Genomic DNA, 25,704 nt, shown 5'->3' on the forward strand with positions numbered 1-25,704 from the left:
ATGCGAAAAACACAGAAAATCAAACCCGATCCGATTTTTTTTATGACGGACGATAGTTTTGGAGGCAGTGTGCAAGCATGATCGACACAACGTGAGGTCGTACTTATTTTTTAACGAATTTCGGACTCAGTGTGCAAGGGCTTTAAGTGTCTGTGCTTCTGAACAGTGTGTGTGTGTCTGTTTCTGAACTGTGTGTGTGTGTGTGTGTGTGTGTGTTGTGTGTTGTGTGTTGTGTGTTGTGTGTTGTGTGTGTGTGTGTGTGTGTGTGTGTGTGTGTGTGTGTGTGTGTGTGTGTTGTGTGTGTTGTGTGTGTTGTGTGTGTTGTGTGTGTGTGTGTGTGTGTGTGTGTGTGTGTGTGTGTGTTGTTCAGGGCGTGGAGCGCGTGGACGAGCCGGGACTGAAGAGTCTCCGGATGGGCCGTGTGGTGCAGGAGCGGATGGTCCTCACGGTGGAGCCGGGGATATATTTCATCGATCACCTGCTGGATAAAGCGCTCGACTCCCCGACTCAGTGCGGCTTCATCAACAGAGACGTCCTCAATCGCTTCCGCGGCTTCGGCGGGGTCAGAGTTATTAATAACACACACATTACAGTAGATACACATCAATTCATAACTAGTCCTTACTTTAACACCATATCATTTTTGCTGATCATTTTGTTGATTTGTCAGTATATAATATTATATGCTGTAATGTATGCATATAAATCATACATTATATACATATATAATACACTATATAAGACGCTGTTTTCTGAGATTGATACGGTGAAACCCACGCCATCGTTACTGTTCGTATCACTGATCAAGAGCTGAGATTCAGATATGATAATGAGCGTTTGCTTTCTGGCCAATCACAGCAGAGCAGCTCTCAGAGAGGCGGAGCTTAGAGAGACTGAATCCTTGATCGAAGCGTTTCAGACACTGAGAGAAAAGAGATGATGCTGAAATTACAGTATATGATGAGATTGGGGAATTAAAGTGTATATGACAGTATATGAGATGCACATGAATATTGCTGATCGTGTGTGTGTGTGTGTGTGTCTCAGGTGATGATGATTATAATGACACTCCTTTTCTTCAACATATCAGACTTTAAACTTTAAGTAAATGAGTATCTTTGATATTTCATTCTATAAAGGGAAACACACAACATGTGACCGCTTCTGTATGACTTCACTTCTGGAAATCAGTGTCAAAAATGAATTACCGGATCATTTATGCTTTCATGAAGCAGCCGTAACATTTTCAGAGTTTGATTCTTAATAAAAGCAGTTCTGAACTTTATTTAGCCTGACTTAAACTTTACTCAATTCATTTGCATTTTATCCTGTACACTTTTTGCAAGTTTATAATAAAATGCAATGCTTATTTTTAATAAATCTTGGCACACAGTTTTGGAGATTGTCTTTCTTCATTCCAGTAGACTCTAGCTGTACTGGTTTCCACATGTGTAAAACAATAGTTTGAGGCTCTTATTACACTAAGATTGCTATTGAGTCACATGACTTCTCTTCAATGAACTTTACAGTAAATCAGCTGAATAAAGGGAGTTACTCTTCATGAGGGTGCGACACTTTAATGTCAGTTTCCATCATTAATTGTGTTCATCTCAACTGTGTGTTTTTCTGCATCCAGAGAAATGAGTTGAAAAGGTAGAAAGCATTTTTGTCGTCCCTTAAACTCTCAAGCCTCGCTCTCTAACAGCAAACTGTGTTTTTATTTAGAAGTCAGTTTAAAGATACTTACTATAATTCCTATTAATAAAAAATAAAAGAAATTCTCTTTTGCACATTTTCTTTGCAATTGCTTCATAGTTTATACCATAAACTTGGCATTGTTACTATGATTAATGTTGACTTGTGATGTTCCTCATTTTGGATTAAAGCGTCTGCTAAAGGAATAAAAGCAAGTATTTGTTTATGTGTCGGGATCATATCAGAGAGACAGAGCCGTAATGGCCGCCATCAAACCAGGTTTAAACAAAGAGTCACAATACAGAATACTAGGAGCAAAACTGCTTTCAGAGAGACATGATAAAACATGAATAATCATCTCCATGTTCAGGATATTAATGAACTGGTGGGATTCTTGTCTGACGCCAAACTTTCTTCTTGCCTGTTGTTCCTGGTTAGATCATGAACTGAAAGTTACTCTTTATCTTTTACTGAAATGTTCTGGTTATATGAGGCCTGACCTCGGACTATCATCAGCATAAAGTCTGATCTACATTATTCAGTTCCACCAAAGCATTTTGAGAGCCGGTTCGGAGCCGGTGTCTACTCGCGAACCAGTTCTTTGTGTTTCGACAGCCAAAGATCCGGTTCTCGGGCAGGAAAATTGATTCCAAAGCGGCACCAACTCTTTGCTGGACTAGAACCGTTCTTTTACCACTTCATGCTTTCGTCGGGGGCGATGTTACTGTGACCAACAACACGACGGGAACGGGAAAGCTTAGACGTATGGCGACGTACACAGTGACGTGACGACGTTGTTCGCTGGGCTCTCGAGTCAGTGGAAAAACAAACCGATTCTGAGAAGATTCGCAAGTTGAACCAACTTTGAACCAGTTTCGAACCAGTTCTTTTTTGGTGGAAACGAGGTAATTCTGGCCAAGAACCGCTGAGAGGAGAACACACCGTCTGACTGACATGTTTAATGATGTTTCTTTAGTTTTTACATGTTTTTAGGGTCAGATTTATCCAAAAATTAACCATAAAGCGCAGACATATGTGTCAGATAATTGTGTGGCAGTTTCCAGAAATGTGTGGATCTGTAATCATAATTTATGCTTTTCCATAAACTACAGATTCTTGCAGATAGAGTCAAAGCAAACATTATTCAGACACCAGATATCATGTTTGATATTTTTTTACTAGCGTGTGCAGGACACTATAGTTCATTTATGTAAGTGAGGAGAGCAAAATAAAGTAAACTGTGACATATTATACCCAATAATTCTTCATACCAATAAAATTTATACAAATTTGGGACCAAAAATGATTCCTCCACTTTGAGCTGATCATGTTTTGCTGAAGTGTGTTTTCTGTAACTGCTAATGCTCTTTTTACACACAGACTGAACAACATGAAGCATTGCTTGGTCACTGGTTGAGCTAAACTGGTATTATCTAATTGTGTAGTTAAATTTACCAGCTGACAGATATTCAACATAATTCATGTGTGAGAGTCTAACAGAAGGACGGACAAAACCAGTCAAATATCCACTGATCTGAGAACTCTTGAGTTCTGCTCATATTTATTACCATTTTCTAAACTATAGCGAATAAACTGTGATAATGTGAGAAATGTTGAAGGTGTCTGAATACATTTTGGTTTGACTGTATATTATTTAGAAAAGATGCTACTCAAAAAGATTGTATGCCGCTAACCGTAGACTTTATAGTTCTTCAACTCTATAACTCGCTGTTAATCTGTAACTTTGAGAGACTGGTGAATAATCGAGAGCAGAAACACGAGTCCTCGGCTGTGAACAGAAATGCTCTCGATCACTGTGAGGATCATAGAGGACTGAGAGTTTGCTGGATTAAATGTGTGTGTGGATTGTAACTTTATGTCTCGTTGTACACACTTCATCATTTAGTGTTGTTGTGTGTCTTTAGTTTGTTTCCAGCAGTTCAGTTGGGATTCTGCTCTTCTCAGAAACATTAAACTCTTCTCTGAAATATAGAAAAATATGTTTATTGTAAGACGGACACTCATACAGTATGTTGTAGATCTGGGTGTGTCAGATGTTAAAAGTGTGTTTTATTCCTGAATGAATCGTGCAGTTAAAACCAGAGGACTGGTAGAGCCGGATCGATGTCAAACCTGAACCTGATCTAAGTTTATATCAAATACATCATGAAAAATCATGGATGATCATTGTGCTCAAGATATTTTAACATGCTTTCTTCTTTTAACTGTATACACACACACACACACACACACACACACACACACACAGTATATATTGTCTGTCTGTGATTGGGTTTGGTCATTTCTCTGTAGTTTGGGACACATGTGAATAAAGCTTGTCATGGAAACTCCAGGTTGTGCTGATATATCACTGAGCTCCTGGTGTAGTCGGACTCGCTGCTGAGTTTAGTTCATAATTATTACAGATATTCTCAGTTTTTTATTAAACAGGATAAGTGTGTTTTAAACATCATAATCTTGATGCTGAAATTGACATCATAATCTCAAATGTGTTGGGTCAGAATTATTACAAACAAATCATATATTCCAGATACACTTGATGGAGATTGATGGAAGTCCTTCCTTTAACTTCATATCATTTTGCTGATAATTTTGTTGATGATTTGTAAATATATATTATTATTATATGTTTGATTCTTAATAAACGCAGTTCTGAACTTTATTTAGCCTGATTTAAACTTTACTTAATTCATTTCCATTTTATCCTGTACACTTTTTGCAAGTTTGTAAGAAAATAAATTTTTAATAAACATCAGATTTTTCTAGCATCATTTAGAATCGTGGGCAAAATTGTATTTAATAATTCATAAAATTCTGTCATGTTGTTTAAATGTAATTTGATTTTGTCAAACTAAACAGTAAATGGAGACAGAAGAGAAATCCCGACACTCAATATGACTGTATGAATGAAGCGCTGATACAGTTCAACGACACAATCACCTTTACATTTTTACCCTAAAGTGTTCTAGCATGATTTGAGCTGAAGAAGTTAAATGTATGACACAATCATTGTCAGATTTTACTGCTTTTTAAATGATACTGAAGTGTATAGTAAACAGGTTGAGATTGTCTTTCTTCATTCCAGTAGACTCTAGCTGTACTGGTTTCCACACGTGTAAAACAATAGTTTGAGGCTGTTATTACACTAAGATTGCTGTTGAGTCACATGACTTCTCTTTAATGAACTTTAACATTAAATCGGCTGAATAAAGGGAGTTACTCTTCATGAGGGTGCGAAACTCAACTGAACGTTGTTGTGCTGGTTTCCATCATTAATTGTGTTCATATCAACTTTATTTGTTTGCCTGCATCCAGAGAAATGAGTTGAAAATGTAGAAAGCTTTTGATTTTTTCTCTCTTCTAACTTGAAAATTATTACAATGAAAGTGAGAAGTCTAGCCTTCTTACAACAAATTATCTTTTAGAAGTCAGTTTAAAGACACACAACACTATAATTCCTGTTTATAAAAATGTAAGAAATGCTCTTGTTGACATAAAATTAAATAGTCATAATTGACATAATTTGTGCTTGCGATGTTCCTCATTTTGGATAAAAGCGTCAACCAAATCAATGTTTTTTTGCATTTGTGATTATTTCGATATAGGTCAAGCGTTTTGGATAGTAACTGTATGTCTCATTGTACACAGTTCATCATTTAGGATTGTTTTGTGTCTTTAGTTTGTTTCCAGCAGTTCAGTTGTGATTCTGCTCTTCTCTGAAATGTTTCTAATGATATTTCATTTTCATGGAAGGCGGACACTTTTATGTATGTTGTAGATCTAGAGTCAGACTGAATCATATTTACAGAGCTGCAGTCAATCCACAGTACAACCGGTTCAGTGGCTAACCTGCTGAACCAGATTTACATTTTAATCAAATACATGGATGAAAATCACATGGAAACAGGATGATTATTGTGCATGGTCAGGATATTTTATCATTTTCTTCTTTTTTTTTTACTATATACCTTTGCTTATCTGTCTGTCCAGTCCGGTTAGGGTTAGAATACGTTGACATGTACTTGTAAAGTTACTTAGTCAGTAGAATGTCTGTTGGAGGACCATACAAAGAAAGAGTTAGCAGATATTAAGCAGACAGTCCATTAATACTCTAATGACAGTTAGTGTACAACATTACTTATAGTCAACAGATTGTTCAAAAGGGACCATCAAAATAAAGTTTGACCGAATATTGAATCTGAGAATAAGAACTTTTTTTTTTTTAATTGTTGATTATAATTATTGTTCAGGTCTTCATTGTACTGTGTAGAACTTCTGTGTTTTTATGAGAAGCTATAGGACAATTTCAGCATTGGTTGATAATAAAGTTCAATCAATCAATAAGCTTCAACTCAAGTTCATAGTCCAGATCCAGCTTCCTCTGTAGAGCAACTAAACACTTTTTATGCCAGGTTTAATTTGGCTAATCCCGGGAACAACTGGGACCAGTTTGATACCAGTAGTGCCTCTACACCTTTCAGTGTGGATGAGCAAAGGGTTGTTTCCATCCTTTCTAAACTACAGCCAAGCAAAGCTCCTGGTCGGGACGGACTGTTGTTGAAATATGTTGAAAGAATGCTCGGCTCTTCCAGCTGTCACTGAACACAGGGTATGTACCTAGAGCATGGAAGGAGACAACAATTATTCCTGTTCCTAAAAAAAACCATGTCAAGGAGATGGCAAATTTTAGACCTGTGGCACTCACTTCGATTCTTTGTAAGTGCATGGAGAAGGTGGTGGCGGGGGAGCTTAACACCAAGATAGCTGAGTGTATGGACCCGCTCCAGTTTGCCTACAAGCCAAAACGGGGAGTTGAGGATGCCAGCTTAACTCTCTTGGATACAGTGACTGGACACCTGGACCTTTCGAACTCATTTGTTAGGATTTTATTTATGGATTTCACATCTGCCTTCAACACAGTGAACATTTGTCTATTATTGAATTGTCTGCAGAAACTACAAGTTAATTCAACTCTTGTTCTATGGATTAAGGACTTTTTAAAAGATAGACCCCAACATGTCAGAATGTATGGTTTTAAATCTAATAGTATTATTGTAAATACGGGGGTTCCTCTGGGTTGCGTGTTATCGCCTATTTTATTTTCTGTATATACAAATGAAATCAGGTGTGATATTGAGGGTATGTCACTTTTGAAACACGCTGATGACATGGCTTTGGTGGCCTGCATAACAGATGAGCAATCCCTGGTCACATAGACAATATGTTGATTCTATGATTCAAAGGTTCCAAGAAAGTTATCTGGAGTTAAATATAAGTAAGACAAAGGATTTAGGTTGTGGGAGGTTTCATTCATCACTATCTGAACCACTTAAGCTAGGGGGCCAGGTAGTGGAACAAGTTGAGACCTTTACATATTTGGGCACTGAGATAGATAGGCATCTATCCTTTGCTCAACATGTGAATATCATCTATAAGAAAGCTCAACAACGCTTATTTCTATTGAGAAGGTTGAAGAGTTTTAATGTAAGACAGAATATCATGATAATAACAGTATATCATTCTCTTTTTGAATCAGTTATGACCTTTAATATTGCATCCTGGTTTAATTTTGTTTCTGCTAAAAATAAGGAAAAATTATCCAGAGTAATCAAACATGCATCGAAAATTATTGGGGCCCCGCAGATTCAACTAGTAGACCTCTATAACTGTGCGGTAAAGAGGAAAGCAGTCTCCATCGCTACTGACTCCTCTCATCCTCTGTATAGCTCTTTTCAGGTACCATCAGGTTGCCGCTTTAGAGCTCCATTGGCTTAAAAGAAAGCTTACAGGAACTCTTTTATTCCTACTGCTATTTCTATTTTAAACAATACCAGAAAGTTTTATTATATTGAGCTTGAGCCTTTATTTTGAAGGGTTGGTCAAAATCCCTTGCCTCTTCAAATACATATATAATCATATATCATTTTGAATGGTTATATACTTCCTTTATAAAAATCAATAATCAAATATATTCATTATCACATAATAATTTTTATATTCTTGTGCTTGTGAAATTATATTTTCTTAAATGCATGGATGCAAGTAACCAGTTTCTTTTAGGTGCATTCCAATCTTACTTTGAGATTGCACGTAGTACACGCAGGACACGAAGGCCACGTAACCCACAAGGCCGTTTGTCTCTTTCTCTGGGATCAGTAGAAAGGTTAGAGGGTCCTAAAGGCAGCGTGGGCACATATGATTCTTCGCTGGACATATGGTCAAGCTATATTGAGCGTTACTATCAAACTTGAATTGTTGTATTAAAATGTATTCTTTCCAGTATATTTCCTTCCTTGGGAGTAAATGCCAGTGATCTGTTTTTCTCCCAAACGAGTGAATGTTTTAGCAGTATGTTTTGGTATACTTAACTGATAATAAGGAGCTCAGACTCTCTTCAGCCTTGATGGGAGCTGTTATTTGCTAGTGTCTGTTATTTGTGTGTGTGTGCGTATGACATTCTATGTAGGTTCTGGACGGTCGGACCAGACACCCCGGCGCCCTTCTCTAACCTGCGAGGCCACCACAGACCTAAATCCAATGAGTGGACGACAACTATCTTGACTAATGGCGATAGGCACCCCTATCTCCTCACATGTGTTAAATTGTTTAGGCTTTCATGTTTCTTAGCCAATGAGAATCATTCAACCTGTAAGCAATGACGTAGCTTAGACCTTGGAAATGGAATAACTGCTGTGATCTTTGTAACTGTAAGCGAGGCGGCCTACGAACTCCTGTGTGAGTCTTGAAGCTGACTTCTGCTGATGAAAATGCAAACTATCTTCAGTAAAACTTTTCTTTAATTTTTTATAATTCTGACTCCGGGTCTTCATTCTTCATATCTGGTTCTGGGTCTTTGACTGTATACCCCTTACAGTTATGGTGGAGAATGCGGGCAATTATTCTCGGTGACACCCCTGGCAAATCAACAAACAAGGTAGTAAGCTTTTGTTAATTGTTAGGGCTGTCTGACTGGAGGAGATTTTGAAGGAGAGCGGGAGAGCTTCACTCCGATGAGGCGAGTGAAGCTTCACTCCGATGAGGCGAGTGAAGGAGTAAGTTAATTATACTGCTGAGAGTATAAGAAGTCGCTGAGAGCGTCGTTAAGGGTAACGGCAGCAGACAGCGCAAGCGAAGCGTGCTCTGTGGGGGCCCCGCTGGGCATTACTGGTGTAGCACCACCCCAGCAGAGCACGTCCCTGGGCTAGAGGTCCAGTGGCACCGTAAACCTGCTCAATCTCTTCCATCTCAGATAGGGGATCCCCGAACTTAGTGAAGTGAATCAGGCAGTTAGGGATACTAACAATAATAGGGTTGTTTGCCAGGGATGCATCAGGAACAATTCCGAGAGAAAAATTTAAAAAGTTGTGACCCAAATTGGCATGGACCAGTATATGTAACTGTGATTTTGGAGTATACTTTGCAGTTTCATCACGCAGAAGCCAAGCTGTGTTGTTCAAAGATCGCCGCCTCCATTTCTGCAATAACTTCAGGTGAGTATGAACCATGATTAAGATATGGCAGAAAAATGTAATAACTTAATCAGTAACCTGAAGAGTCCTGAAACAAATAGTGAGACAGGAAAAGCAAACGCTGTAAGCAGCTGTGCTCTAAAGCCCTCACTTTAAATAAATTTGCAGAAATGATTAAGTAAATGGTAGTCAGGATTTTGATTCTGATTGGAAATTTAAACAACTTGACTGGCTACAACCAAACAAAGAAACAGAAAAATTAAAATGTTTAGCCTCGTATTGCTTACGATGATTACAAGAAGCAAGTGAAAGAAATTCTGGGTCAGGGATAATTTCCCTGGACAAGCGACTAAAGTTAAACAGACACTTTGTGAAAACAATATTTTGCAGCTTATGAAAATTAATGTTCTGCCAATAATAATGATGAAGATTATGATTGGGTTATTATGATTAAATCAGCCACTGGTGGACTGTAAAAGAATACAGAGAACTGCTTAATCAGTAGCTCTGTTTGCATTCCTGAATGGGACACACTGTTTCAAGGGTGTGATGCTGTAGTTGAGGCTGAAACAAATTCACCAGATGACAGAGAGTGTCTTGATTGTGGTCAGTAGGGCCATTTAACACGTGACACATTTCTGGTAATAATGTGAGTTTGAAAGTAGATCAGTGTTTAAATGACGATATTAAAGTTGTCGTCTGAGAAAGAACAAGAGATAAAACAAGGTCAAAAGATTGAAGTCTTAAAGTGAATCCTTTTGAAGAAAAGATCTATAATACTAATTTTTAGTGAATTGATGAATACAGGTTGATGTAAAATTAATGACTCCAACAAATGTGAGTTGCAAAATATATCAAAGTAACTTAAAGGATGATTGTGTTGTAATTAAACATTTTAAAAAGGTTTTAGATGATATAGAGAGACTAATCTCACAGATGATTTACAATAACTGCAAAAGTATCACAAGCAGAGAGTGCTTGCCTCGTCAAACTTAGTGTGTGAATCCTAATTGGAGATTGATAAACTCCAAGAGAAAACTTAAGTCAAATATTAAGTTATGGTAATTGAGAACTTGACAACTAAAATTGAGATTGAGAAATGTGAAATGTTATTGAGAACTAGAATAATTACCATTATGTAAGAACAAATAAGCAGACGCAGTAGGCTACTGAATTAACAGTTGCTAAATGTAAAATGTGTTGAAAGGCATTTGATTAAACAAAAAAAGGCCTGCTAGTGTTGACCATGAAAAGAACAGAGCTGATGTTTTGCTTTCAAAAGATAAGTTTGTTATTGGCTGTAATGAAACAGTTTGCTTATCTAAAATCTGATGTGTGCTGTGGCTGAAACTGCCAGTGCAACAGACTCAATCTGAGTGGAAATTTGTAATGCCTAAATATTCCTGATGTGTGGGCAAAAGACAAATATAAATAATATGTTTATTTGAAACCGTATGTAATATCTGGCAAAGATGCCTTAAGCTGGGATAGAGTTAAAAGATGGTAGATAAAGTTAGACGTTCAGAGTGCAGTGTACCAGTCCCTCCCTCATTCAATGTCTCTCTCTCAGTCAATGTCAGCTAAAAGCTGTTACCTGAGTCGGTGTCATAAGTGATAATAAGCTATTTGTAGTGACATCTTTGATTAGGTTATTTTAGGACCCGTAACTTCTTTGTCTGATCTTAGTCCCCACCATGAAACGGGGGAGGGGCCGACGGAAATGTACACTGAATGTACAGTTGTGATCTGAATTCACTGAGTATAATCCAAGTAGCTAGGTTGCTGCTTTTAAGATAGTTAATGGATTTAAGTGATTAAATACTGTTGTTATTGACCTGTCTCCCTGTGTGAACACTATTAGGCAATCCGAATGGCTCTGGTGACTCTTGAACGTGCCTTTCCTAAGCTCTAGAAAACAGCTGAGTTCTGTTGAAGCAAACAGCCTGTGATGGGAAAGAGCGGTCACCAGTGGGCACGAGTGGCTACTCAATGACGGGTAAGACCTTCTATTGGCCAGACAGGGGGCAACCTAAGCCAGAGTGGATCACGTAAAGTCACTGGCATCTCAAGATGGAGGTGTGTTATGTGAGAAAGGTATGAGAGTGGAGCGGATGACTGTGAGGCCAGCAGCATCCTTTATCGTTAGGGCGGATGAGCTGTGAGGAGTTACAGACAGTCTGACCCAGAAACGTGATGTTCCTCTAATACCAATCACCAGAAACCGCATTCATTGTATGGCTTGTTTTTTTTTATTGTGACAAGCGTCTGCAAATATGCCAGGGGAAAACACCCTGATGGAGATTATAGATAAAGGGCTAACAGAAATGGGCTTTCAAGAGCCAGCTGAGGCCATGAAGTGATTCCCATTAGTTGTTGTGGAGACAGTAGCAAAACTTTTTATGTACTGGTTTGCCTTATGGGCAAGGAAAATCATAGTGATGATTTTGAACTAATAGGTCTATGACATAGTTTTAACTCCTGAAGGTCGTTAGACATGGTGGTGGCTAAAGATGAAGACAGCTTTTGTAGATTTGAGAAAAGTCTGGATAACAAGGTGAATGGTCAAAGGTTATTGTAATTAATTTAATATTACATTATGTCTAAGTTACAGCCTTAGAAGGCTGTTGAAAAAGATTATTTATTTATAGTGAGAGAGACTGCTTGAGTGGAGGAAGGGATGGTAACTGTGTCTGTCTTTCCATTATTGGCCTGCTAGAGCAAGCTGAAGCAAAATAATGATAATGAAACAAAACAACCCAGCTGACCTTGTTAAATTCTAATGAACAATGAACAAGACATGCTTTGAAACTGGTTGGGAGACCATGTAAAATTAGGTAGAAGCTACCGGAAAATGGGAAGTTTAAAATCTTATTTAAAATTTAAATCTTTTTAGCAATAACATAAAGAAAAATGAATATTGAAAATGAACAGTTAACATATGCGTGTCTAGTATGAGTGCGTATGATGGTGACAGCACTTTATGTCTTGTATGTATTAGTTTGGGGTACTATTATTTCCTGATTTTGAGGATATTGTGTCATTAACCTCTGGAATTAGTGTTTTATCATTACAGATGGGTTAAGTGAAATGACCAACTTTAGAAAAGTTGATAATTCTAAGTCAATCTGATGAAAAGACAATGCAGAACATGGGACGAGCTTTAATTGGAGTGGTTTTCCAGCTCTGTCTGCTATTGGTAATTATGAATGCTTTTGTCATTTATGATATTGAACTGAATTACTCTCTGGATTAGTATTTTATATAAATTGGAATTGTAAAGAAGATTGCCGTCCATTCTGGGGTAAAACTCTTGTCTAAATTCAACTGAGGGTCTAAATTTAAATAGACAACTAGGTGGGATCATAAGGTTAAACGTAGGGAAAAAAAAAATATATATATATAGACTTGACGGCAGAGAGACAAAGTGGCACATTGGCTAAGTCACTATCCAAATTATCCAGAGTGAGCTCCCTCATTTTTATTGAAAGGCCGGAGGGCGAACAAAGGAGGAGTGAATATAACTTCTAAAAAGAAAAGGTTTTATTTCTCAATCCCTTAAATGTATGTATGACATTAGATGTCTAAGAAAACTACAATTTAATAAAGGTAAAAAGAGAAAGCAGCTATATGGCTGTGGGCTGGGATCTGAGTAACATAATATTTTGGTTTCTGTAAAACTGTAAAGATAAGCGGAACTGAGACAAATACTGTGAGAAGTAGTTATAATGAAAAATAAAGTTGAAGTTAATGATAAGAAAACAAGAGTATTGAAGAATTAATAAAATACCATGATTCCCCTAACGAGGGAACTTTAAGTGTCACTAGGCTGACAGTGGTGAGAGACTCGGATGCAGAAGGAACTGGCATTTAGGGCAAGATGGAAGAAATATAGTAGAAGAAAATGTATGTTATGAAAATACAATTTCTGATAGGATTTATGGAAGTCAAATTAAGTTTAAATGGTATGAAAAAGTGAGTTTCAAAATAAAAACAATAAGACATTGTATGATTGACAGGGATTCAAGTGATATAAAGATAAGGAATAAACAAAAGCTTTATTAAGCAGAATGGGGAACGATCCTATATTTTAGTGGTAAAATAATGACTGAAATGATGATGTGAATTTGTTTTATTTTATTTCTATTTTTGAAACAAACAAAAAAGGGTATAAGATGTTATACAATTAAAATGGTACATGCTATGTGACCGTAAACTGAAGGATGATTTCAGTAAAGACTTAAAGGGCTTACATCGATTATTATGGGTCTTAATTATTAATATTTTATTGTTTGTTGTTTATTTTTAGTTAGACAACCATTGTGTTTTGAACCTAAAGGGTCTATAAAAGGGGTAGTGAAAATAATGGATTAACCATCCAACTTTGTTTATAATAAAAGGATTTGGAAATCATAATTTTATAAAAAAATAAAAAAACTAGTGCATATATTCTGGTATTCATGATTATAGACAATGTCTTTATTTAGGATCTGAGTAGTGACTGTGGATCTAGCCCATGCTAGTAGGAATACAGCAATAGTGCTTGCTTATTTAGCCTGGCTTCCAGAGAAAAAATATGTACTTGTTTCGTAATCAGTTATGTGTTTTATAAAAATTTTAACCTGACTGATAAACTGAGGAAGAATGACATTGATGTCCTGTTGTGAGTGGAAGGTGGGAGAGCCTCTTAATGGGGACTGGAATTTTTAATATCCAGCATGTCCGTGACGAGGTGAAGAGACAAGTGTGACCCGTCAGGGGAGCATGCGTCACCACTCCTCCCTTCCGTAGTGACCTCACTGGTTAGACCAGACGTGGCGGTATTGGACCCCACATTGGTCTAAAACGGGGGACTGAAGGGTTGGTCAAAATCCCTTGCCTCTTCAAATACATATATAATCATATATCATTTTGAATGGTTATATACTTCCTTTATAAAAATCAATAATCAAATATATTCATTATCACATAATAATTTTTATATTCTTGTGCTTGTGAAATTATATTTTCTTAAATGCATGGATGCAAGTAACCAGTTTCTTTTAGGTGCATTCCAATCTTACTTTGAGATTGCACGTAGTACACGCAGGACACGAAGGCCACGTAACCCACAAGGCCGTTTGTCTCTTTCTCTGGGATCAGTAGAAAGGTTAGAGGGTCCTAAAGGCAGCGTGGGCACATATGATTCTTCGCTGGACATATGGTCAAGCTATATTGAGCGTTACTATCAAACTTGAATTGTTGTATTAAAATGTATTCTTTCCAGTATATTTCCTTCCTTGGGAGTAAATGCCAGTGATCTGTTTTTCTCCCAAACGAGTGAATGTTTTAGCAGTATGTTTTGGTATACTTAACTGATAATAAGGAGCTCAGACTCTCTTCAGCCTTGATGGGAGCTGTTATTTGCTAGTGTCTGTTATTTGTGTGTGTGTGCGTATGACATTCTATGTAGGTTCTGGACGGTCGGACCAGACACCCCGGCGCCCTTCTCTAACCTGCGAGGCCACCACAGACCTAAATCCAATGAGTGGACGACAACTATCTTGACTAATGGCGATAGGCACCCCTATCTCCTCACATGTGTTAAATTGTTTAGGCTTTCATGTTTCTTAGCCAATGAGAATCATTCAACCTGTAAGCAATGACGTAGCTTAGACCTTGGAAATGGAATAACTGCTGTGATCTTTGTAACTGTAAGCGAGGCGGCCTACGAACTCCTGTGTGAGTCTTGAAGCTGACTTCTGCTGATGAAAATGCAAACTATCTTCAGTAAAACTTTTCTTTAATTTTTTATAATTCTGACTCCGGGTCTTCATTCTTCATATCTGGTTCTGGGTCTTTGACTGTATACCCCTTACAGTTATGGTGGAGAATGCGGGCAATTATTCTCGGTGACACCCCTGGCAAATCAACAAACAAGGTAGTAAGCTTTTGTTAATTGTTAGGGCTGTCTGACTGGAGGAGATTTTGAAGGAGAGCGGGAGAGCTTCACTCCGATGAGGCGAGTGAAGCTTCACTCCGATGAGGCGAGTGAAGGAGTAAGTTAATTATACTGCTGAGAGTATAAGAAGTCGCTGAGAGCGTCGTTAAGGGTAACGGCAGCAGACAGCGCAAGCGAAGCGTGCTCTGTGGGGGCCCCGCTGGGCATTACTGGTGTAGCACCACCCCAGCAGAGCACGTCCCTGGGCTAGAGGTCCAGTGGCACCGTAAACCTGCTCAATCTCTTCCATCTCAGATAGGGGATCCCCGAACTTAGTGAAGTGAATCAGGCAGTTAGGGATACTAACAATAATAGGGTTGTTTGCCAGGGATGCATCAGGAACAATTCCGAGAGAAAAATTTAAAAAGTTGTGACCCAAATTGGCATGGACCAGTATATGTAACTGTGATTTTGGAGTATACTTTGCAGTTTCATCACGCAGAAGCCAAGCTGTGTTGTTCAAAGATCGCCGCCTCCATTTCTGCAATAACTTCAGGTGAGTATGAACCATGATTAAGATATGGCAGAAAAATGTAATAACTTAATCAGTAACCTGAAGAGTCCTGAAACAAATAGTGAGACAGGAAAAGCAAACGCTGTAAGCAGCTGTGCTCTAAAGCCCTCACTTTAAATAAATTTGCAGAAATGATTAAGTAAATGGTAGTCAGGATTTTGATTCTGATTGGAAATTTAAACAACTTGACTGGCTACAACCAAACAAAGAAACAGAAAAATTAAAATGTTTAGCCTCGTATTGCTTACGATGATTACAAGAAGCAAGTGAAAGAAATTCTGGGTCAGGGATAATTTCCCTGGACAAGCGACTAAAGTTAAACAGACACTTTGTGAAAACAATATTTTGCAGCTTATGAAAATTAATGTTCTGCCAATAATAATGATGAAGATTATGATTGGGTTATTATGATTAAATCAGCCACTGGTGGACTGTAAAAGAATACAGAGAACTGCTTAATCAGTAGCTCTGTTTGCATTCCTGAATGGGACACACTGTTTCAAGGGTGTGATGCTGTAGTTGAGGCTGAAACAAATTCACCAGATGACAGAGAGTGTCTTGATTGTGGTCAGTAGGGCCATTTAACACGTGACACATTTCTGGTAATAATGTGAGTTTGAAAGTAGATCAGTGTTTAAATGACGATATTAAAGTTGTCGTCTGAGAAAGAACAAGAGATAAAACAAGGTCAAAAGATTGAAGTCTTAAAGTGAATCCTTTTGAAGAAAAGATCTATAATACTAATTTTTAGTGAATTGATGAATACAGGTTGATGTAAAATTAATGACTCCAACAAATGTGAGTTGCAAAATATATCAAAGTAACTTAAAGGATGATTGTGTTGTAATTAAACATTTTAAAAAGGTTTTAGATGATATAGAGAGACTAATCTCACAGATGATTTACAATAACTGCAAAAGTATCACAAGCAGAGAGTGCTTGCCTCGTCAAACTTAGTGTGTGAATCCTAATTGGAGATTGATAAACTCCAAGAGAAAACTTAAGTCAAATATTAAGTTATGGTAATTGAGAACTTGACAACTAAAATTGAGATTGAGAAATGTGAAATGTTATTGAGAACTAGAATAATTACCATTATGTAAGAACAAATAAGCAGACGCAGTAGGCTACTGAATTAACAGTTGCTAAATGTAAAATGTGTTGAAAGGCATTTGATTAAACAAAAAAAGGCCTGCTAGTGTTGACCATGAAAAGAACAGAGCTGATGTTTTGCTTTCAAAAGATAAGTTTGTTATTGGCTGTAATGAAACAGTTTGCTTATCTAAAATCTGATGTGTGCTGTGGCTGAAACTGCCAGTGCAACAGACTCAATCTGAGTGGAAATTTGTAATGCCTAAATATTCCTGATGTGTGGGCAAAAGACAAATATAAATAATATGTTTATTTGAAACCGTATGTAATATCTGGCAAAGATGCCTTAAGCTGGGATAGAGTTAAAAGATGGTAGATAAAGTTAGACGTTCAGAGTGCAGTGTACCAGTCCCTCCCTCATTCAATGTCTCTCTCTCAGTCAATGTCAGCTAAAAGCTGTTACCTGAGTCGGTGTCATAAGTGATAATAAGCTATTTGTAGTGACATCTTTGATTAGGTTATTTTAGGACCCGTAACTTCTTTGTCTGATCTTAGTCCCCACCATGAAACGGGGGAGGGGCCGACGGAAATGTACACTGAATGTACAGTTGTGATCTGAATTCACTGAGTATAATCCAAGTAGCTAGGTTGCTGCTTTTAAGATAGTTAATGGATTTAAGTGATTAAATACTGTTGTTATTGACCTGTCTCCCTGTGTGAACACTATTAGGCAATCCGAATGGCTCTGGTGACTCTTGAACGTGCCTTTCCTAAGCTCTAGAAAACAGCTGAGTTCTGTTGAAGCAAACAGCCTGTGATGGGAAAGAGCGGTCACCAGTGGGCACGAGTGGCTACTCAATGACGGGTAAGACCTTCTATTGGCCAGACAGGGGGCAACCTAAGCCAGAGTGGATCACGTAAAGTCACTGGCATCTCAAGATGGAGGTGTGTTATGTGAGAAAGGTATGAGAGTGGAGCGGATGACTGTGAGGCCAGCAGCATCCTTTATCGTTAGGGCGGATGAGCTGTGAGGAGTTACAGACAGTCTGACCCAGAAACGTGATGTTCCTCTAATACCAATCACCAGAAACCGCATTCATTGTATGGCTTGTTTTTTTTTATTGTGACAAGCGTCTGCAAATATGCCAGGGGAAAACACCCTGATGGAGATTATAGATAAAGGGCTAACAGAAATGGGCTTTCAAGAGCCAGCTGAGGCCATGAAGTGATTCCCATTAGTTGTTGTGGAGACAGTAGCAAAACTTTTTATGTACTGGTTTGCCTTATGGGCAAGGAAAATCATAGTGATGATTTTGAACTAATAGGTCTATGACATAGTTTTAACTCCTGAAGGTCGTTAGACATGGTGGTGGCTAAAGATGAAGACAGCTTTTGTAGATTTGAGAAAAGTCTGGATAACAAGGTGAATGGTCAAAGGTTATTGTAATTAATTTAATATTACATTATGTCTAAGTTACAGCCTTAGAAGGCTGTTGAAAAAGATTATTTATTTATAGTGAGAGAGACTGCTTGAGTGGAGGAAGGGATGGTAACTGTGTCTGTCTTTCCATTATTGGCCTGCTAGAGCAAGCTGAAGCAAAATAATGATAATGAAACAAAACAACCCAGCTGACCTTGTTAAATTCTAATGAACAATGAACAAGACATGCTTTGAAACTGGTTGGGAGACCATGTAAAATTAGGTAGAAGCTACCGGAAAATGGGAAGTTTAAAATCTTATTTAAAATTTAAATCTTTTTAGCAATAACATAAAGAAAAATGAATATTGAAAATGAACAGTTAACATATGCGTGTCTAGTATGAGTGCGTATGATGGTGACAGCACTTTATGTCTTGTATGTATTAGTTTGGGGTACTATTATTTCCTGATTTTGAGGATATTGTGTCATTAACCTCTGGAATTAGTGTTTTATCATTACAGATGGGTTAAGTGAAATGACCAACTTTAGAAAAGTTGATAATTCTAAGTCAATCTGATGAAAAGACAATGCAGAACATGGGACGAGCTTTAATTGGAGTGGTTTTCCAGCTCTGTCTGCTATTGGTAATTATGAATGCTTTTGTCATTTATGATATTGAACTGAATTACTCTCTGGATTAGTATTTTATATAAATTGGAATTGTAAAGAAGATTGCCGTCCATTCTGGGGTAAAACTCTTGTCTAAATTCAACTGAGGGTCTAAATTTAAATAGACAACTAGGTGGGATCATAAGGTTAAACGTAGGGAAAAAAAATATATATATATATAGACTTGACGGCAGAGAGACAAAGTGGCACATTGGCTAAGTCACTATCCAAATTATCCAGAGTGAGCTCCCTCATTTTTATTGAAAGGCCGGAGGGCGAACAAAGGAGGAGTGAATATAACTTCTAAAAAGAAAAGGTTTTATTTCTCAATCCCTTAAATGTATGTATGACATTAGATGTCTAAGAAAACTACAATTTAATAAAGGTAAAAAGAGAAAGCAGCTATATGGCTGTGGGCTGGGATCTGAGTAACATAATATTTTGGTTTCTGTAAAACTGTAAAGATAAGCGGAACTGAGACAAATACTGTGAGAAGTAGTTATAATGAAAAATAAAGTTGAAGTTAATGATAAGAAAACAAGAGTATTGAAGAATTAATAAAATACCATGATTCCCCTAACGAGGGAACTTTAAGTGTCACTAGGCTGACAGTGGTGAGAGACTCGGATGCAGAAGGAACTGGCATTTAGGGCAAGATGGAAGAAATATAGTAGAAGAAAATGTATGTTATGAAAATACAATTTCTGATAGGATTTATGGAAGTCAAATTAAGTTTAAATGGTATGAAAAAGTGAGTTTCAAAATAAAAACAATAAGACATTGTATGATTGACAGGGATTCAAGTGATATAAAGATAAGGAATAAACAAAAGCTTTATTAAGCAGAATGGGGAACGATCCTATATTTTAGTGGTAAAATAATGACTGAAATGATGATGTGAATTTGTTTTATTTTATTTCTATTTTTGAAACAAACAAAAAAGGGTATAAGATGTTATACAATTAAAATGGTACATGCTATGTGACCGTAAACTGAAGGATGATTTCAGTAAAGACTTAAAGGGCTTACATCGATTATTATGGGTCTTAATTATTAATATTTTATTGTTTGTTGTTTATTTTTAGTTAGACAACCATTGTGTTTTGAACCTAAAGGGTCTATAAAAGGGGTAGTGAAAATAATGGATTAACCATCCAACTTTGTTTATAATAAAAGGATTTGGAAATCATAATTTTATAAAAAAATAAAAAAACTAGTGCATATATTCTGGTATTCATGATTATAGACAATGTCTTTATTTAGGATCTGAGTAGTGACTGTGGATCTAGCCCATGCTAGTAGGAATACAGCAATAGTGCTTGCTTATTTAGCCTGGCTTCCAGAGAAAAAATATGTACTTGTTTCGTAATCAGTTATGTGTTTTATAAAAATTTTAACCTGACTGATAAACTGAGGAAGAATGACATTGATGTCCTGTTGTGAGTGGAAGGTGGGAGAGCCTCTTAATGGGGACTGGAATTTTTAATATCCAGCATGTCCGTGACGAGGTGAAGAGACAAGTGTGACCCGTCAGGGGAGCATGCGTCACCACTCCTCCCTTCCGTAGTGACCTCACTGGTTAGACCAGACGTGGCGGTATTGGACCCCACATTGGTCTAAAACGGGGGACTGAAGGGTTGGTCAAAATCCCTTGCCTCTTCAAATACATATATAATCATATATCATTTTGAATGGTTATATACTTCCTTTATAAAAATCAATAATCAAATATATTCATTATCACATAATAATTTTTATATTCTTGTGCTTGTGAAATTATATTTTCTTAAATGCATGGATGCAAGTAACCAGTTTCTTTTAGGTGCATTCCAATCTTACTTTGAGATTGCACGTAGTACACGCAGGACACGAAGGCCACGTAACCCACAAGGCCGTTTGTCTCTTTCTCTGGGATCAGTAGAAAGGTTAGAGGGTCCTAAAGGCAGCGTGGGCACATATGATTCTTCGCTGGACATATGGTCAAGCTATATTGAGCGTTACTATCAAACTTGAATTGTTGTATTAAAATGTATTCTTTCCAGTATATTTCCTTCCTTGGGAGTAAATGCCAGTGATCTGTTTTTCTCCCAAACGAGTGAATGTTTTAGCAGTATGTTTTGGTATACTTAACTGATAATAAGGAGCTCAGACTCTCTTCAGCCTTGATGGGAGCTGTTATTTGCTAGTGTCTGTTATTTGTGTGTGTGTGCGTATGACATTCTATGTAGGTTCTGGACGGTCGGACCAGACACCCCGGCGCCCTTCTCTAACCTGCGAGGCCACCACAGACCTAAATCCAATGAGTGGACGACAACTATCTTGACTAATGGCGATAGGCACCCCTATCTCCTCACATGTGTTAAATTGTTTAGGCTTTCATGTTTCTTAGCCAATGAGAATCATTCAACCTGTAAGCAATGACGTAGCTTAGACCTTGGAAATGGAATAACTGCTGTGATCTTTGTAACTGTAAGCGAGGCGGCCTACGAACTCCTGTGTGAGTCTTGAAGCTGACTTCTGCTGATGAAAATGCAAACTATCTTCAGTAAAACTTTTCTTTAATTTTTTATAATTCTGACTCCGGGTCTTCATTCTTCATATCTGGTTCTGGGTCTTTGACTGTATACCCCTTACAATTTATTTACATAGTGTAAGGCAGGCCTACTTTTGTCTTCCTTGTATCAATTGTATTTTGTGATGTGCATTTGATTGTACTGTGTGTATGTGAGCCTTTTTAACCAAAGACAAATTTCTATCACTGGTTGATAGATAATAAAGTTTTTTAATTGAATTGAATTGAATTGATATCTAGGACTTTCAGACACACTCAAAACCTACAAATCCAGGATTCAGTAACCCATTCATAAACATGCAGGATAAAGACTGAACAGTGTGAAACATGAACAAGTTAAGCTAAGATTCTGTTAATCTGGGTTTAGAATGTATCGGGTAAACGTGTGTAAAAAGCCTATCCTACATATAATTGTCCTATTGCAGTGCTTTGGATTGCTGTAGTTGACATGAATGTATATGGTTATCATTTTGAGGCAAATACAGTATTAAAATACGATGGTATTACATATCCACCATAGTTTCAGTTTCAGAATCATGTGGACAAACCAGTCCAGACAGACACGTGTTGATCTGTGCACTGAATTTGCTGGACTGAACAATAGTTGCTGTCGTCTTCTGTTCAGCGTGTGCAATCACTGGGGTTTATAAGGATGAGCTGGTGAACAAGAGGTTTAAACAGGACCTTCACAATCCTCAAACACCAGCGCAGACTAGAGATGGAAACAGGAGTAGTCAGAGACATGTATGCCAATTTTCAATTTATAGAAAGACAAGGAGAAGAAATAATAGAAAGAAAGAAAAGGGTAAAAAAAGAAAGAAAAGCACACAGAGAACTACAGCTGAACCAACACCCAGATATTCTCTTCACAATTTTATGTGAAGGACGTCTGTGTGTTCTGCTCTTCAGACCCACGGATGACAGCTTGTGGATAAGAACACTTCAAAATCATTATCCTGGCATCTCTGCTCAGTGGACTTACAAACATGTTAATAACCGGCCAATTCGGCATGTGATGAATCTCTCTGGTAGAGCGGATTTATTGCAAAGATTCTGCAATGATTTTCAACAAAATCTGAATGCCAATGACGGGGAAGCTGAAGCGCTGGATCCACAAATGACAGAACTTCAATTAGAAAACAGAAGACTTAGACAACAATCAGGTACAGCATTCAATACAATCATATTCTTTCTAAACAGCAAATATTGTAGAAATGGATCAAAATATTCATAAAATAATTGTATTCATATCAGACAAATATGAGTTAAGTGGTGTTTGTTTGGTTTATCTGTTGCTTCTATATTAAAAAATTGTTCTCCCCACTAAAACTTTAGTCACAAATTAAAGAAATATGGAAAAAATGTTTTGGCACCATGCACCAGAAATATTTAACAAATCATTAAACTGAGTCAAGCTACCGTTCTCAGCCACCAGAACCATAGCTAAATAAACATTAACAAAATTAAGCAAGGAAGTTACTTATTATGATCCATATTCTTTTTTATAATATGATTTTTCTGACCCATAAGAAAAATCACATCATGTTTATTCAAAAAGACTAATGCAAGAGCAAACTATAACATGAGTCAATAAGTTCTGCATAAATCACTATTATTAATGTGTACGAGTTGTTTCATAAAAACAGTCAAGTCATCCTCATTTATATAGCGCTTTTAACAATGTACTGTAGATTGTCTCAAAGCAGCTTTACAGAGATTAACATATAATTTAAGGTAAAAGAGATTGGTTTGGTTTTATAGCGGTTCTTGAATAATGTTATTTTCCAGCTAAAGTTAGTTTTGATTGATTTACTTCCGGTGAAATGATCATTTGTTATTAAATTAGGGGCCGCTAAGACGACACCGTTCTCTCTACACAGACTTTAACCTGAACCTGTGATAAACGCTGATGGCGTTCACATGCGCATTAAGAACTGATTCTATAGTTATGTGTGTTTGAATATATGTGCACAGGTTTGTAATTCCCTACAAACCATGCATGCCTAAACAAACTACTTGTCTTGCCTATAAATTTTGATACAGAATTTTATTTTATTGTATTTGATCACTTCGGGGTTGGTACGTGAACTGAAATTTCCACAACCCTTTATCTGTAGAGTGGAATAGGGATCCTCCATAGGCTAGTTGGCACTTCAGCACTGCGTTGTCATCGGTCCCAGGCGAAGCTCCTACATAAAAAAAACCCAGCTGTTCTGTTTTACTGAGAAGTGGTTTATGTTTGCTCTGTAATAATAGATATGAATCATGTAACAGCAGCTTACTTGTCTTATCTCTTCCACACAGCGATCATGTTTTGCCCTGAAGGGAACCCTTGAAGACCTCAAGACCTGCCGCTTTTGACCAGATTTAAAATATGAATTTCTTGTATTTCTCTTTTCTGTCATATTCAAGATAGACAACTGTGACAAAACTGTGAAATCTGTCTCACATCTGTCACACTTTACACTATAGGCTAGTAAATATTTTCCATGGTGTGGTTATTGTTGAAAGTCAAATTTTGTATAGAAGATTATGGTATATGGGTTGAAAGTCAAATTTTGTATAGAAGATTATGGTATATGGGCAAACGAACTTGTGAAACATAAAAGGCACGATCTTATTTTCACTGTTAACACACATGAACCTCTTGTGGCAGACGTCCCAGTGACAGGACATGATGTCACACTATATGGGGTAAGTTGTAACAGTGGATCCTGCTATTAAACAACTATATAAGTGGGGTTTTACTGTGTTCAGTTGTTTTTTCAACAAATATTATTACATGGCTCTGTGGAATGCTTGATTCTGATTGGTCAATCTCGCCATCCACCGGTACATTATTCCCCGATAACACGATAAAACTAATAACAGGCTCATCTGGGTAACTGAAGTCAGTGCTGTATACACTTGCTAGGAACGTTTTTTCCTTGTGGAAGATTTGCATTTGGTGACCGAATAAAATATTAAAACTCAAATCAATATTTTGTGTAGTTATTTAATTATTTCCAGGTACTTGCTCTCTTATTTCATACAAACGCAGCTGCTGCCATTTTTCGACTATTGTTTTGTACACTAAAGGATTATTAGATAACAAACACGTAAGATTTTAAATCTTAAATCTTGACAATTTTCATCTCAAATCAATATCTCTTATCCCCATAATTATTAATGTGGTGAAATACCATCTAAAAAGTAGTATGACTGTACCATATCCCTTAAATATCCTTTGAACTTACCGCTTGCTGGCAACTGCTCTCTCCGCGGAAGCTTTGCGTTTAAAGAGCTAATCAAATATTACGACTCAGATCAATATTTCTTGTCGAATTATTTACTGATGTGGCAAATATCTGTGTAATAAGCGGGATAATGTACATCCAGACGGTTGTTATCTCAGAATAAACCCCCTTGAGGCTGAAGCCAGAACTGATCGTGATCACCGGTTTTTTCAACTGGCTGGATGTACATATTATCCCTTACTTAGTGATTGACTATTACTAAAGTCACACACACACACACACACACACACACACACACACACACACACACACACACACACACACACACACACACACACACACACACACACACACACACACACACACACACACACACACACACACACACAACTTTTGTCAAAACTCTTCATACAGTCTGCACTAACAACATACATTTTTGCCAAACAGTTGATCTCACCTCCAAATCTTACTCAATAAAACACTTTACCTATGTCTAAAAAATCAGCTTTTTCCACCATAAAACAGGCAATAGTACTTATTAAGAAAACATGCATTGCCATTCATAACACACTGACCTAAAAAAAAAAAAACACACTAACAACAGGGAACATTACTTAAATTATGAACTTTTATTTTTAAAGTTTGAATGATTTTTTACATAAATCAGTATTTCATTATAGGATAAGAATAACATATTTTCATTTACCTGACTTTACAGTTTTTTACAGTCGCTAGGACACATTTCTCAATACTTAGGTCACTTTTTCAAAACTCTTCACACAGTTCTCCTGACCAGCGTTCAGCTCGGCACAGCAGTTCATTTCACATTCAAAATGCACTAAAACTACAGAATCACTTCGTACATGTCTCAGATCAACACATTCTTCCAGAACACTAGCAAAGGCTGACAGCCAACACACACACTTTATCACCCACAAAATAATGACCTAAAAAACACTAACAACAGGAAACTTTATACAATGTTTTCCTCTGTAAATGCTTTCTTTCTTCTACCTCTCTACTGTTTAGAAATCACTG

At 37.2% G+C, this 25,704-nt stretch overlaps 1 protein-coding gene across 1 annotated transcript in view; it reads left to right on the plus strand.

Annotated features, from left to right (window-relative positions):
- The window catches only part of LOC130106334 (xaa-Pro dipeptidase-like), a 44,024-nt gene that overhangs the window by 10,607 nt on the left and 7,713 nt on the right, over window positions 1-25,704 (plus strand). Inside the window, exon 5 of the mRNA XM_056272409.1 lies at window positions 371-665. Within this exon, the coding sequence (XP_056128384.1) occupies window positions 371-665 (295 nt within the window). The remainder of the gene's footprint in view (window positions 1-370; window positions 666-25,704) is intronic.

This window comes from Rhinichthys klamathensis, unplaced genomic scaffold (assembly GCF_029890125.1).
Source record: "Rhinichthys klamathensis goyatoka isolate OS25496 unplaced genomic scaffold, OSU_Roscu_1.1 h1tg000337l_1, whole genome shotgun sequence".
Classification (NCBI taxonomy): Eukaryota; Metazoa; Chordata; class Actinopteri; order Cypriniformes; family Leuciscidae; genus Rhinichthys; species Rhinichthys klamathensis.